Source organism: Cyprinodon variegatus, unplaced genomic scaffold, assembly GCF_000732505.1.
Source record: "Cyprinodon variegatus isolate N-32 unplaced genomic scaffold, C_variegatus-1.0 Scaffold764, whole genome shotgun sequence".
NCBI lineage: Eukaryota > Metazoa > Chordata > Actinopteri > Cyprinodontiformes > Cyprinodontidae > Cyprinodon > Cyprinodon variegatus.
The window spans coordinates 83,831-97,950 of NW_015151217.1; the positions used below are offsets into that span (position 1 = coordinate 83,831).

General features: G+C 37.0%; 1 protein-coding gene across 1 annotated transcript in view; it reads right to left on the reverse strand.

The window, feature by feature from the left end:
- The window catches only part of LOC107098269 (cAMP-dependent protein kinase inhibitor beta-like), a 51,386-nt gene that overhangs the window by 4,211 nt on the left and 33,055 nt on the right, over positions 1 to 14,120 (reverse strand). Inside the window, exon 2 of the mRNA XM_015395841.1 lies at positions 2,254 to 2,405. Within this exon, the coding sequence (XP_015251327.1) occupies positions 2,254 to 2,395 (142 nt within the window). The 5' untranslated portion in view covers positions 2,396 to 2,405. The remainder of the gene's footprint in view (positions 1 to 2,253; positions 2,406 to 14,120) is intronic.

The following is a 14,120-nucleotide window of genomic DNA, read 5'->3' on the forward strand; positions in this document are numbered from 1 at the left end:
GAAAAATGTGTGCGTTTAGGCCAGGGTTTGATTTCGTGTGGACGGGGCCTTAGTTTCTCTGAGTCCAACCTTGTTTTTGTCTTTGCCTTGGGCAGGAAGTCCTCCTGCATACTAGAAGTTTGGTCTTCTTCCCCTGGAAGGATCGTTTTCTGAGCTCACACTGAGTCCCTCACGGTCAAGTCCCTCACGGAAATCCAAGTGACAGTCCGCTCCAGTGCTCCTCTGGGTCCAAAGAATGTCTACCTGTCCACTCTTCAACATGTCCCCTCTTCTCTGGATCAACCCACACAGACTAGATGCAAAGTGAGATAAGAACCCCCCCCCAAATGTGAGTCCCTCACTAGCATTTTACTTACGGGATTCAAGATTCCCACGGTCCCTGAACTAATCGTTTTGATATCCCCTCTAGACTTCCTAGTTCCTGTTCACCAGATCATACCCCCCTTCTACCCTTACCTCAATAAACCTGTTAAAGCTTTGCCTTGCTCTCTGAGTGGTTCTCTGCATTTTGGGTCAGACCTCTAAAACACATCATGACAAAGTCACTACTCAAAAACAGATCTAATATATGCAGTATGGTTGTGTAAATGTAAGGGTCTTACAGATTTCAGAGTGAAATCCAAGTCCCATATTCCAAGTTAGCAGCCCCCTTTTTCATATTTGAATTCACAACTTCTTGGAGTAGTGCAGTATAAATGCATGCAGGGGTGGATTTAGGAAATTTGGGGCCCTGGGCAAAGCGTACAGGGGGCCCTCTGAATTGAGAAGACAACACATAAAACAGAACCATTTTACAAATAGAGAAATGTTAATAGAATAGACATCCATTATCTGTTCTAGGTTTTGTCCCTCTCTTCTTGTCCCTTTTCTTCTTGTTTTCCTCTCTATGTTTTGTACTCAGCTGACTTTTCATGATGTCTCTAAAGGAATGAAAGATTTTTTCCAAGCACTGAGACACACTTAATATTATAAGCATTCTGATGACATTTTAGCTAAATTATTTTTTATCAAAAACATAATTAATGTGCACAAATAAGGAATATTGTTATTAACCATAGACGTAAACTATGGACATTTCATCCCAGTGCTGCATTTCCCAACCCCATAACATCATAAATGAACCCTCTCACCCCCACCATGGACTGTTCTCCCTGCTGCCCTCTGGGAAGAGACTTGTGTTGGAACTGTAAGTATACAGTCATGTTTATATTACTTTTTCTAATGTATTCGTTACTGTTTTCAATGCTGCACTTTAAAAATGAAATAGTCTAGAGCTGTTTTTAATTAAAACTCTTTTTGTTTACACTTGTGTATCCAAAATGACAAAATAAATCTGTCTAAGTCTAAACTGAGTTTTATGTGGCTCCCGGGCTTGGGGTCCTACTGTAGGTAACTGCCTATTATTGCCTAATAGTAAATCCCCCCCTGCATGCTTGATCTGGCATAGATGCTGCTTGCTATGCGACATGCTGATTGATGACCTATTGGCCAGTTCTTGAAAGACAAACTTGAGCCTCACATTTTTAAAACACAGGCTTTCATGTCTGAATTGCTCTGTTGAGATGACGTGTGGAGAATTGGCACCAAATAAATAAACTGAAAATAAATTTTATTGACTCAATGTTACATGAATATGTGCATTGATTTAAATACGACTACTATTGTATCTATAACTAATATAACTAATATATATATATATAACTAATTAATCACAAATCCATACTATTACTGCCCTGTGCTGAAAAAAAAAGCTTAAAAAAATTGCATTTTGGCCACTTTTTTTTCTTATAGATCAGTCGCATCACTGATTTTTTATTTTCATGTTAATTAATACATATATTTGCACAACCTACTTTTAAGTATGGAGAATTTACAGACTAGTGTGCCAAAACTCTTCTAATAGGGGTGAGAGACATTCTTGGCAAACATTTGTGTTATAATACCTGCGTTAGCTTTATTTAGACTGAAGTAGAAAAATAAAGGTAATTTATGACACTCGTCCAACAGATCTTTTCAAAACATTCGTTGTTAAGTCATACCAGAATTGAATGAACTTTATCATCCTCTCTCTGAAGCAGTGATTTTAAGCAAATGGAGGCTTTATTCATTTTCTAACTCAATATGGTCTTTGAAACATTTCTTTAGAAATACATATAACAGTGCTTAAATTAGCAAAATATAATATCTTGTATTTTGATATTACTATAATACTTAGAAAGGACAAAGATGGAAAACAAATGAATGTGCTCGAACCTTCGAGAGACAGCTCAGCCAGTTTAAGAGGCAGGTCGCCAGGATTTACTCCTGCTGGGGATCCAAGGATGTCTGGGAGGGCATTTCGCCTCCCAGAGCGGCCCGAAGAGGCAAAGTCCAGCACAGGCTCCACTTCCGTCATCCCAGGCTCACTTTATGAGAAAAAGAAATATATGAATTGTCTATACATAACAAAGATGTTCATTTAAAAAGCAGAAAACATTGATTAGTTACTAAGTAAAAGCCTAATTGGAGGGAAAGGAGGCTGTATGTTAAATCAGATGTTTGCATGTAACAGCAAATTGGAGGAATGAGTTTTATGAGCAGAAATAGGTCTTTATTAAGTCTATAATATTTTTTTGTTTCCTTACCGGATGTATAACCAAATTACATTAAAGTGTTGGTCGGTGCAATACCTCAAAGGTTTGTTTTCTCTGTCTCTTGTATTGTCATTTCTCTAACCGCTGTTCAGTTTTTGAGCTAATTTAAGTTTTTATATTTTGTTAGCTTGTCTTTCTTAAGACTGCTGTAAAACATTAAAACACAATAATCTGCAACATTTTACATCCCCAAACATTACATCATAGTTTTATAATTGATATTTAGAATATAGTTATAATTCTTAACAAAATATATAAAATTTCCGTGAAAATTAAAAAAATATGACTATGACCTGGATGACTGGGAACCTTCATCAGCAATATATAAAGTTTTGTTCATAAGAAAACAATCTACAGAAAATGTTACATAATTAATACAGATTAATATGAAGAGTCTGTTTTAGTGACGGTCATGCCCAGCGCATAATGGGCGTTATTGGAAACATACAAACCCAGATCATTTCTCTTGAAACAGCACAAACTGTGAGGAGACCCTGAATCAGACTAAACACATTCTGGAGAAACTGCATTTAAATTCCGGTGTGTTAACATCCTGGGATCTCCTAAAATAAGATAACAGATATTCCTAGTAGAGGGATATCTGGGTTCTACTCTTGAAACTGTTATCTTGACCCAAATTGATGAAACACAAACCAGGAACATCTGTTGGCAGCCAACACGCTGAGAAACAGCAAACAGGGAGAGATTGATTGATTGGAACCTGTTTTATTAAGAAGCATAGATTATATAAAAAAGTCCAATCTTCCAAATTCTCTTTTAATTGTTTTGTTAAAGTTGTAAAGTTGTTTGTAAGCAAAATTAAGGTACGTTTTCATCTAAAGGTAATAGAAATGATTCTAAGCTCTGGTAGATCGAAGTTTAAAGTAATATTTTAATTTCATTAATTTTGTTTATTTTAATTATGTCATTTTGGAGCAGTCCATTCAGGATCCTGATATAAAGGAGATGAATAATTGGAGGGAGCGAAGGATTAGACTGGTGGTGAGTTGGTGTTCCAACCTTGAAGATATGGAATGGCCCATTAATTTCCTGTGGGAGACCGAATTCTTATGACCAAAAATGATTTTAAATCCTAATCTGCACACATTAGTGTAAACTTTGTCTACATCATAATTGTCATTGGTTAGAAGTTTACAGCATAAGACCTGACTGTGTTTAATAATTACAATGTTTAGCCTGACAGGGTAAGCAAGAGGTATTAAATTAACCTGTCTACTATGATCTGCTGTTTATGCAATCTACAGAGAAAGAAAAACAGCATGAATCTAATAACTAGATTTAAAATGATATCATAAGGATGGCTCTTATTTTTCATAACAATTTCCTAATAAACTTTGATAATGGATTTCAAACATCCTTATACCTAATATACTCAGTGTTTTATAAAGCCAGAGAAAAGTGGCTTATCGCTGAAGAAGTGATGTGTTTGCCTGGTGTCTTGGCAACCAGTAGTTGAAGCGTCCGCTCTGGGCTGCATTGGTGACAGGCAGAATTACATCCCCTGTCTTAAACACACATAGGCTCACATCAGAGCCCAGCACAGCACGCACAAATGCAAAAAAAAAAAAAAAAACTGCTGTTGCCATAGTAACAATACAAGAAAGGACCACTGACAGGTGAGCACATGACTCAAATCCATTTTTTGCTATTGCACTTTCCACTTCTCAGTCCCTGTTTTTTGTTGCATTGCAATTCTTTAAAGATCTATACCAGTCTGGAGAAAAATCTATTCATGCTGCCCTGAAGTAAAGAAATAAAATGATAGTTAATGCATCCCTACAGCTACTTGCACAAACACTTTCAAGTAGCTGTAGGGATGCACCAAATAGATAGAAATAAGCAACACCTATAGAAAAGCAAAACGTTATTACTAAAAATCATTAAAAATATGAACAATACAGAAACAAAACTTAAATTAATTATGTAATTTAACATCCCTCCATCCATCCATCTTGAAACATCTTTAGAAAGATAAGTAGGTACATGGAAATGTAATATTTACACAAGTATAAGTTTTATATGTGGCCGTGTGAACTGATGAGTGTGAAGGTAAGATGGGATATGAGAGTCTGATTATGGGGTTACCACTGCCTCACAGCTTTAGGAAAGAAACTGTTAAAAAAACGATTAATGACATAATATGGAGAGCTTTAACTTTTTCTACAACTGTGGGCTCCTATGAGTGCCCCACATCAGATTTAACAAATGTTCTTAACTTCAGATAACGGCATAAATTATCCAGCCAATGAATTCCAGCTCTTGTCAGATGGTGTTCATTCCCAGAAATGGCATTGAAGACAAAGAAAAGAGACTTTCCCAGTTTGGAGATCCAGGTTCTGCTGAATGACAGCTGAACAGCAGAATTTAATGCCCAGCAAAAGCCAATCAGTGGGGAAAAAATCCCAAGAGCTGTACATGCCGTGGTTCCAATGTTAGAAAGTAAGAAAAAAGAAATAGATCTGAAAAACCTGCAAAAACATTTCTAGCAAAAGTAAGACAGTCAATGAAAACTACTGGTGGCGGCAAGAGGTGCATCATATGATTGAAATGCTTAAAATGAGATCACCATCAACCAACACAACATTCTGCTTAATCTAATTAACCTACTTTGCATGTCCATGTGTACTGTAAGACTGAAGACCCAAACCCAAACATTTCACATCTGGTGTAAAAACGAAGCCAAGGCGGCGCCCAGAATTGAACTGGATACATGTCTTACCATTAGAAGCGTTTCAGGCAGCAACATGTTACTGAATCTCCTTGCTGAATTTTCTATCCATTTTCTTTTTGAGACGTCATTTCAACAGTAGCTTGATCTCAAATAGAGCTCAATGACTTTTCTTTCTTTTGATGATATGACAACAAATCAAATTAGTCTCCCCTGGTTACCAACATGCCAGCGGCAGGTTTTGTGACCAATACTTCTGTCATCAGTGAAGAAAAATATAATTTACCATAATATATAATGATTTGGCCTAATGAAATGGGAAATTGCTTCTAAGTAACGACAAATTCAGTTCTTTAGTGAAAAACTAGATTTGGATAACAGCTAACTGATTGCATAAGATTTGAAGTCAGAGAGACTCATGAAATGATAGAAGATTAGATTCAGGAGATAAATGGTGAATGCAGCATTTTCCCCTTAATCACTCAAACGAACAATTTAGGAATTCATTTGTTTATACGAACGCTTCCTGCTTGAGCCCTAACGTTCTTATGTTGTTTTGCTGATGGAAGTAGGACAAACAGTGCATAGCTCAGATGGGGTCGCAGTGTAGTTAGCCATTTCTTAGGCAAGTGTAGCATCTGGTAGATTATTTTTGGTATTCACAGACAATTTTGCAACCTTATCGGGGACATGCTGTATTCAATTCTCCTTGAAAGCCTACACAATCATCCCTGCCCACTCCAAAAAACAAAGGACCACATGAAAAAAATGACCACAGACCAATCACCCCGACCTCTGTGGTAATTAAGTCCTTTAAGCTCCTTGTGCCGAGTCACCTGAAATCCATCACAGAGCCACTGCTGGACCCACTGCAGTTTGTCTACAGGGTCAAAAGGTCTGTTGATGATTCCATAAATAAGGCTTTTCACTTCATCTTACAGCACCTGGACTCCACAGGAGGTGGACTATTTTTTCAAATGAGCAAGACTCTGTCCAAGGTTAGATGCCTCTGTGTCTCTTCCACCTCAGAGACATCCATCCATCCATCCATTATCTAACACGCTCGTCCCAATTGGGGTCGCAAGGGATGCTGGTGCATATCTCCAGCTGTCTACAGGTGAGAGGCGGGGTCGACCCTGGACAGGTCGCCAGTCCATCACATGGAAACATGGAGACAAACAGGACATACGACCATTCAAGCACACAATCACACCTAAGGAGAATCTAGAGAAGCTAATTAATCTAACAGTCATGTTTTTGGGAGGAAGCCGGAGTACCCAGGGAGAACATGCAAACTCCATGCAGAAAGACCCCAGGCTGGGAATTGAACCCAGAACCTTCTTGCTGCAAGGCAGCAGGTGTGAGTAGAGCTGACGAGGAAGCCAAGGGAAAAGAAAACAGAAGGAGGCAACAGAGGAAAAGCAAAGAAAAACCTAAGAAACTTAAATAAATCCAAAACACATCAATAAAGCCAGAAAACAAAGAAAAACCGATAAACAGACCTGCGATCGTTACACTAACAGGTTAAAAACTTAACCTGCTGCAAATAGCTTCAGTTTAAACTTAACACCAGCATTTCCTTAGTGGCCTCTGTCTTTAAATAGTGGTGTCAGCATAAGCCTTGGGAAATCACTGCTAGTCTTCTTCTAATGACAAAATCTGCTCACTTTCATCATGATGCAGGATTAAACATTAAACCAACAGTGACATATCATGTCAACATGTTTATTTTAGACTGTAATCCAACAACAGGTTAGAGAGGATTATCTTGTTAGGTAAATTGACCTAAATACTTCAAAATCCTTGCTATCCCAGTAACAGGAACAATCTGTATGTTATGCAACAACATGGGCGTTGAAAACAATTGAAAAAGTTTAAGTGAGAATAGATATGGCTTTAAATGACAAATACAATTAAAATGAAGGTGAGATGAAGTGTTTATACAAGCCTAACCTAGTGATTTTATTTCTATGCATATAGAGGGTGTTAATAAAGCCATACTGTGGTCATATGGCCTTTAGTTGGCAGTTTACATTTCAACTTTCATTTTGGACAATTCTAGATCTTTCAACTATCTTTATATCATAAATGAACAAATTCTCATCCATCCATCCATTTGCCTCTGATTTAAGCCATTTTTGTGGTTAATAATATTATTTATATTTTAGTTTAAAGCTTTACCCTGGTTGGGTTTTATTGCCTGCATGTTTCACAAAACCTTATAAAATGCTGAAATTAGTTTTTGAATGGGCAGTATGGTGCGGCGGCTGCTGTACTTTATTGACCTCATAATCACATTCTTTAATTGATAAACTATTAAAAAAAATCTTTGATTTATTAAGTGTCAATGTTTACTTCAATCAAATTAAAATAGCTCAGGCTTTAGATGTAATTCTAATATAGAAAACCTTTAACCAAACAAAAGAATGTAGTATACCTTTCAGTGTGTGAGTATTTAAACTTGGAGTACAACATTGAGTAAATGTTTGAAGTACAGAATCACTGTATCATGAACATGTTTGTCAGTGGACTCTTACTGATAAATAATTAAAGATTTTAACATCCCAACAGGTCACAAAAATAAAGAACATGGACTGCACAAAGAAAGATGTTTAGAGCTGGATAATCTTGTGCATTTGTGCAACCAATCCTGACATCTTGACTAATTTATTGTGTGAAGATGTGCTGAAAAGTGAACTTCACCAAGGCTTCCAGCAAGTAAATGCACCCAAAGTAAAGGGAAAGCGATAAAATTTGGAAAACAAGCTGCTATTTAATGCTGGTCATGGTTGGTGTTTGTCATACTGGAAAGGATGCAATATTTGGAAGGAATACTCCGACTGGATGACAGATACCTTTGTTTGATCGTCTGTCATTATATGTGTTTTTTAAGTAGCACAGAGAGAGGGCCCAAAACGACGTGTAGACTAAGCCGAGTCTGTGTCCGTGTCCCGGACTGATATAGTGTTGGGCATGTTACTTTGAAAAAGTTATTAGTTGTGGCTACTAGTTACTTCTCCCAAAAAGTAACTGAGTTACTACCTGAATTACTCTAATTGACAGATCCCAAATATAACCGATTTCTATAATTCCCTCCTTTTGATTTCAGAATATTGTCTAGAATTAAAAAAATCAAGAAGTGACACTAAAAAACTAGTTTTACTTCAAAGATAGACAATTGTAATTCTTCATTGTCAGCTGGTCCACTAAATATACAATGCCTTGTGAAAGTATTCGCCCCCCTTTCAACTTTTCAATCTTCTGCCACATTTCAGGCTTGAAACATGAAGATATAAAATTGTAAATATTTGTGAAGAATCAACGACACTGTAGATAAAAAGTCTTTAGCTGATCAAAAATACTGAAACCTCAATCCTCCTAAAGTATAGAGTTAAAAACTAAACTCCATTTTATATCAGAGATCTAATTGTTCCTTAGGTTTTGGACAGAATAGTTTGCTCTCAATCTGCATTTTCAGCAGTAGTTTGTAAAATTTCTAAAATATTTAATTATGAGGCTCCTCTCCAGTGAAAAAAGTTACAAGTTTTAGTCTGTGAAGGAGACACACTGTCTGCTTTAAAACCAGGCTGGTTGTGCTGCTATTGGCTTAGGCTGCTAGAGAACATGAAGATACATTTCTCCTTCTGCTCAATTCGACTTTTTTTCTTAATTTGTTATGTTTTATAATTCTTTTTTCTCTTCATAGTTTTTTATATGTGGCCTGTTACTCTATTTACCTGTAGTGGTGGGTATGGATTTAGCTTTTACTGTGACTACCTGAACACAATCTCTTTTTAACCCTTCTGACATAGAAATGCTTTGATATTCTTTTTGTGTTTATTCTGTTTTCTCAAACACCCAACCCAGGATATACTATGATATCCAGTATGATTGCTACAAAAGCAACTATCAGCATGCTCATTCAATATAGGAGTTAATTCTGCTAGTCAATGACTCAAGGCAATCTGCTGGGTTTCCTAAGATGTAAATTCCTTTATTGTTCCATAATGGGGAAATTTACTCCTTACATTTAACCCATCCCTTTAGGGGTGTGCTTTGGTTGTGCAGGGGTTAGCGTGCACAACCCGTGTACGGAGGCCTTAGTCCTCTACTTGACTGACCCAGGTTTGAAACCAACCTACAGTCCTTTGCCGCATATCTCCCCCCCTCCCACATATCCCCTTTCCTAACAGCCTACTGTCAAAAGAAACAAAAACTAGCCCCTAGTGCCATAAAAACTCAAAAAAAAATAAATAAATCCCCTTGGGGAGTAGTGGGCTGCCATTGTGTGCTGCCCTGGAAGCAGTGTGGGGTTAAGGGTCTTGCTCAGGAACCCAGAATGGAGGCTGGGGGGATTGAACCAGGTACTTGCAACTTTCTCATAGCTGTATGTATGATTTCATTGAATTGACTCTGTACAGTGACGATGACACCGAGATCACGCTATACTAATGAAATAGATAAAACTTCATTGAACATTTGTTTTTCAAAGAAAAAAGGATTGATTATATGCTGCAGGAAAATAAGGTTCTGTGTATAGTTCTTTCTGCACAACCTTCAATCCTCTCAGGCCAAGGCCATATAAATTTTTTAAGTGTTGCTTGTCTTATGCAACTTAATAAAATGGCTAAACTGCCTGAATAGGGTGCAGTCAACCTATGCTAATGAACTGAAGCAGAGATGCAGCCAAAAGTTTCAGGAACAGCAGCCATAAAAAAATAGAGATAATAGTAATGGACTTTTGAAATTAATTAATTAATTAATTTGTTTTGAGTCAATCCTCTTGTGTCTCGTCGCTTGCTGTAATTTTGTGTTTTATTCAATCACCTAATAAATATCCACCAAGGCTAAAAACACTGCGTCCTGCTTTTTTTCACACCTCATGCTCCTTAAAAGAACACTCTTCTGATGCTGCTTTTGTAGCCGGAGTTGGCTGCCTAGCCCATAAGTGTTACATCCACAATAAAAGTAATTAGTTACTAGTAAAAGTAACTATTGCGTTACTTTTGCGTTTCTCGCCCCCGTAACCCCCACAATTTGGCCCCAACTTCTCGCCATGTGTTTCAAAAGCCAGCTGAATAGAGTGGACGACAAAGACAAGAACCTGCAGAGAGTTTTGCATTTATTGCAACTCAACGTAAACGTTCGTCGTTGGATTGCCAACTTGAAGAGGGAGGATTTGCCATCGAACTTCTGGCCAGAGAAAAACACGTAATATGTAGCCAACATTTGGAAGAAGAATGTTTTCAAGATGACTTGGATAATAGCGCGTTGTGACAAACACCAGATACAGCACTGGGACTTGATCAACAGCCGATACCGCACCGTGACGTCAGTAACCAGTAGGTGGCAGTAGTGTTCTTTGACAAACATGGATGTCTCCAGTAAAGCACATTCATATGAAAATTACTCTGAATTAAAAACATATTTTATTATTTAAACAGTATGTAAAAAAAAAAAGAAAAAAAAAAAGTCAAATTTAAAGTACTTTCAGAAGTTTGAATACTGACTGACTTCTCCTTTAATTTATTTGTTACCATTGTGAATTTTTCTTTCATTACACGAGGAGGCCAATGTGCTTGTCTTCTAGTTTACAGTTTTAAAGTGTGTATAAGGCATGGCTTTCATTGAAGAATCAGGCTAAGACTGTGTATCAACAAATGCCTATCCCCAAGTTATGTAATCACTATTTGAATGATATATTCCTAGTCATACCTATATTACACAGTAAAAATAAACAGTTTATGGGCTGACCAATATTCTGTAATCAGAATTAATTTAAAATGTAAAACCTGACATAAATGCTTTCATCCTAACATAGTAGATTATTAGATTTCCCAGCTGTAAATCAGATACACAGAAAGACCTTTGAAGTAAACATGTAATTCATTCTGACAAGATGACTGCCTATTGAAAATGACATTTTCAGTTTCATCTCCTTCAGTGATTGCAGAAGAAATAATGCAGTGTTTAAGAATGAGTCAAGACAAAGGGCCTGTTTCTAAAATCTGTTCAAACAAAGCTTGGTTTTCTATAAAAGCAAAATTAATATTCAGCAATAATCTTATTAATCAGGGATTAAAAAAAGATTGCCTCTCGAAATAAATATAACACATTTGCAAAATTGTACANCCTCTCGAAATAAATATAACACATTTGCAAAATTGTACAGCTTAAGAGTTCTTCTTTACTCTTTGTTGTTGTTCCAAGTCTGATTTATAACATCTGCACCAAAATATGTTTTTTTGAAACTCCTTTATTAATGTAACATTATCTTCCACTTTTTTCTGCCATCAATGTGATATCTAAAGGAATTTGGAAGCGGCCCTTAGGCTGAGGCAGAATCGAGGAAGGATCTAATCATTTCACATGTCTTGTGTTTAGAGGGGCTTTACCTTGCAGTTACTTTAGCATTGTCATCTCTGCTATGATATTTGCATGCTTTTAAATGCATGAGTGTGCTAAGATGTTTTTTTTAAGTTCATTAGATAATTGTAATTCTTTTCTCAAATGTGGAAATATATTTAAATTCTGGTGTATGATGTAAGGGAGTGCGACCATCCTTCCCAGATGTCACATCCCTGCGACAGAATATTTAAGCAGCCAACCCACCATTTTTCATTCTCTTTCCCAGTGGTCTCTGGGTCTGATAGACGCTTCAGCTGAAGCCACTTTACGTGGCCAAAATCAGAAAATATTTTAATCTCATTCTTCGAAACACCAGAATTTGTATATCATTTAATATTTGTTCAATATTACATCACTTTGTATATTATTAAATCAGTAGCTATGGTCATGAGTAGTAAGTAAATCAGTTACTTGGTAGCATTTTAACCTAATACTTTTTTACTGTTAATTGAGTATTTTCTTTAAAGGGTAAATTTTACCTTTACTTGAGTAAAAACATGATTAAATAGTGCTACTCTTACCATGGACCAGCCAAGGGCCCATCAAGGAAAGTGGGGAAATTTTGAATGGCTTCTACTGTAACTAAATCCTGCTCCTAAAAATCCACTACACTCCATTTCAGCACAAGTTTCACTTTGTTTAATTACTGCATGATATAATCCATAACATATGTTCTTGTGTTGCAGAAAAAANTATAATCCATAACATATGTTCTTGTGTTGCAGAAAAAAGATGAATACCACCTTTAGAGTAGCATGAAAATGTGAGTGTTATTAACTCATGTCTGTAAATGATATGTGTATTTAGAGGTGGTGTGTCTCAGAAAACTGTCATTATGATGACATAAGGAAACTATAAACATTGTTGACTTTGCTTTTTATTTGGATTGTTTGAATTGTGTGATTAATAGAACAAAAAATGGCCACTCCAGATTAAAAAACAAAAGCCTGATAAAATAAACACTTTTCAGTGCTGGGCGGGCATGGCCTAGAGACCTGCACGGGTCGAGTTTTACCAACCCGCACCCGCCCGAACCGGTTAGGATGACTACCGAACCCGACCCGTCACCCGCGGATATCTTCAATTCAAATCCGAAGCCGAAAAATATCCGCCCGACCCCCGACCCGTTTATTTTTATTTATGTATTTTTCACAAAAGAGCATTTTAGTGGGTGACCTGTCAGGGACCCGCGGGTACCCGACCCGTTGCAGGACTCCAGCGTGGCCTACCCTTGTCATTGGGAATGGCTAGCATTGCTAGCTTTAAGCTACCTCATCTTTGGTTAACCGTATAGGCAGGGGCGGATTTACCATTAGGCAAAACTAGGCAGTTGCCTAGGGCCCCAAGTTCTTGGGAATACCATAAAACCTGTGCACAATAATTGTTTTTGAAAAAAATCGTTTTGCTAAAATGCCATCAGAATGTGTGTCAAGTATGTCATGTATGTTCCTGTGAAGAACATACTTGGCGAGAACATGAGTCTATATTGGCGTTCTTGTGAAGTGGGATACAGCCTTTGTCTATGCTCAACCCCGCCTCGTAGCTTGGCTTCCTGTTGCTATCCGAGCTAACTCATTTAGATCAAGCGCTGCTACACACTGCTAAACGCATTTCTGAGTCATTGTTCATTTTTCGTTGTAAAACCGGATGAAGCTTCACTGTTTTAACTGCATTTAAGTTGTCTGCTGCTATCTTAAAGGACACCCCTTTGCAAATGCATTAACCCATCAAGCCTTAAAACTTGAACTCTTTGAATGGACTTTTAGTATCTTTTTTATTAGCTTATTATTTACCTTATGCTTGTTTTTCAGGGTTGTGTAGTGTTGCAAAGTTATTAGATATAATAATTCTGAAATGGGTATTATTGGGTAATAAAGGTACCAATATTTCAACCTGTGGTCCTCTGTGATTATTTATACAGTGAATTATTTATCACAAACAGCCAGATGAGTTAACAAAATGGGATTACAAGAACATCTGTTTTCAAGTCGAAGCAAATATCCTTTAAAACGTAGGTAACAGAGAGAACAGAAAAGCAACAGTATTTTTGTGAAAGGCCAAACTATATTTCCAATGACCACTCTGGGTCAGATGAAGCCTCTATGGAGCCCTAAGCAAAATTTGTTTTTGGGGGGAGGCTCTATTTCTGCCAGTGATCCTGATTGCTGCAGTTCTGGCAGGGCTGTTCAAAGACTCCTGTTAATATACATCATACTAACAGTCATAAATAAACTAATATAGAGTTTATCTTATTAAAAATAAGATCATTAAAAATAAGTTAGATCCAGTTCCAACCAGATTATTTAAGAAGGTATTCCATTTCATCTACTCCTCCATTTTAGATGTGATTAATCTATCTCTGTTACAGGGATATGTACCTAAAGCTTTTA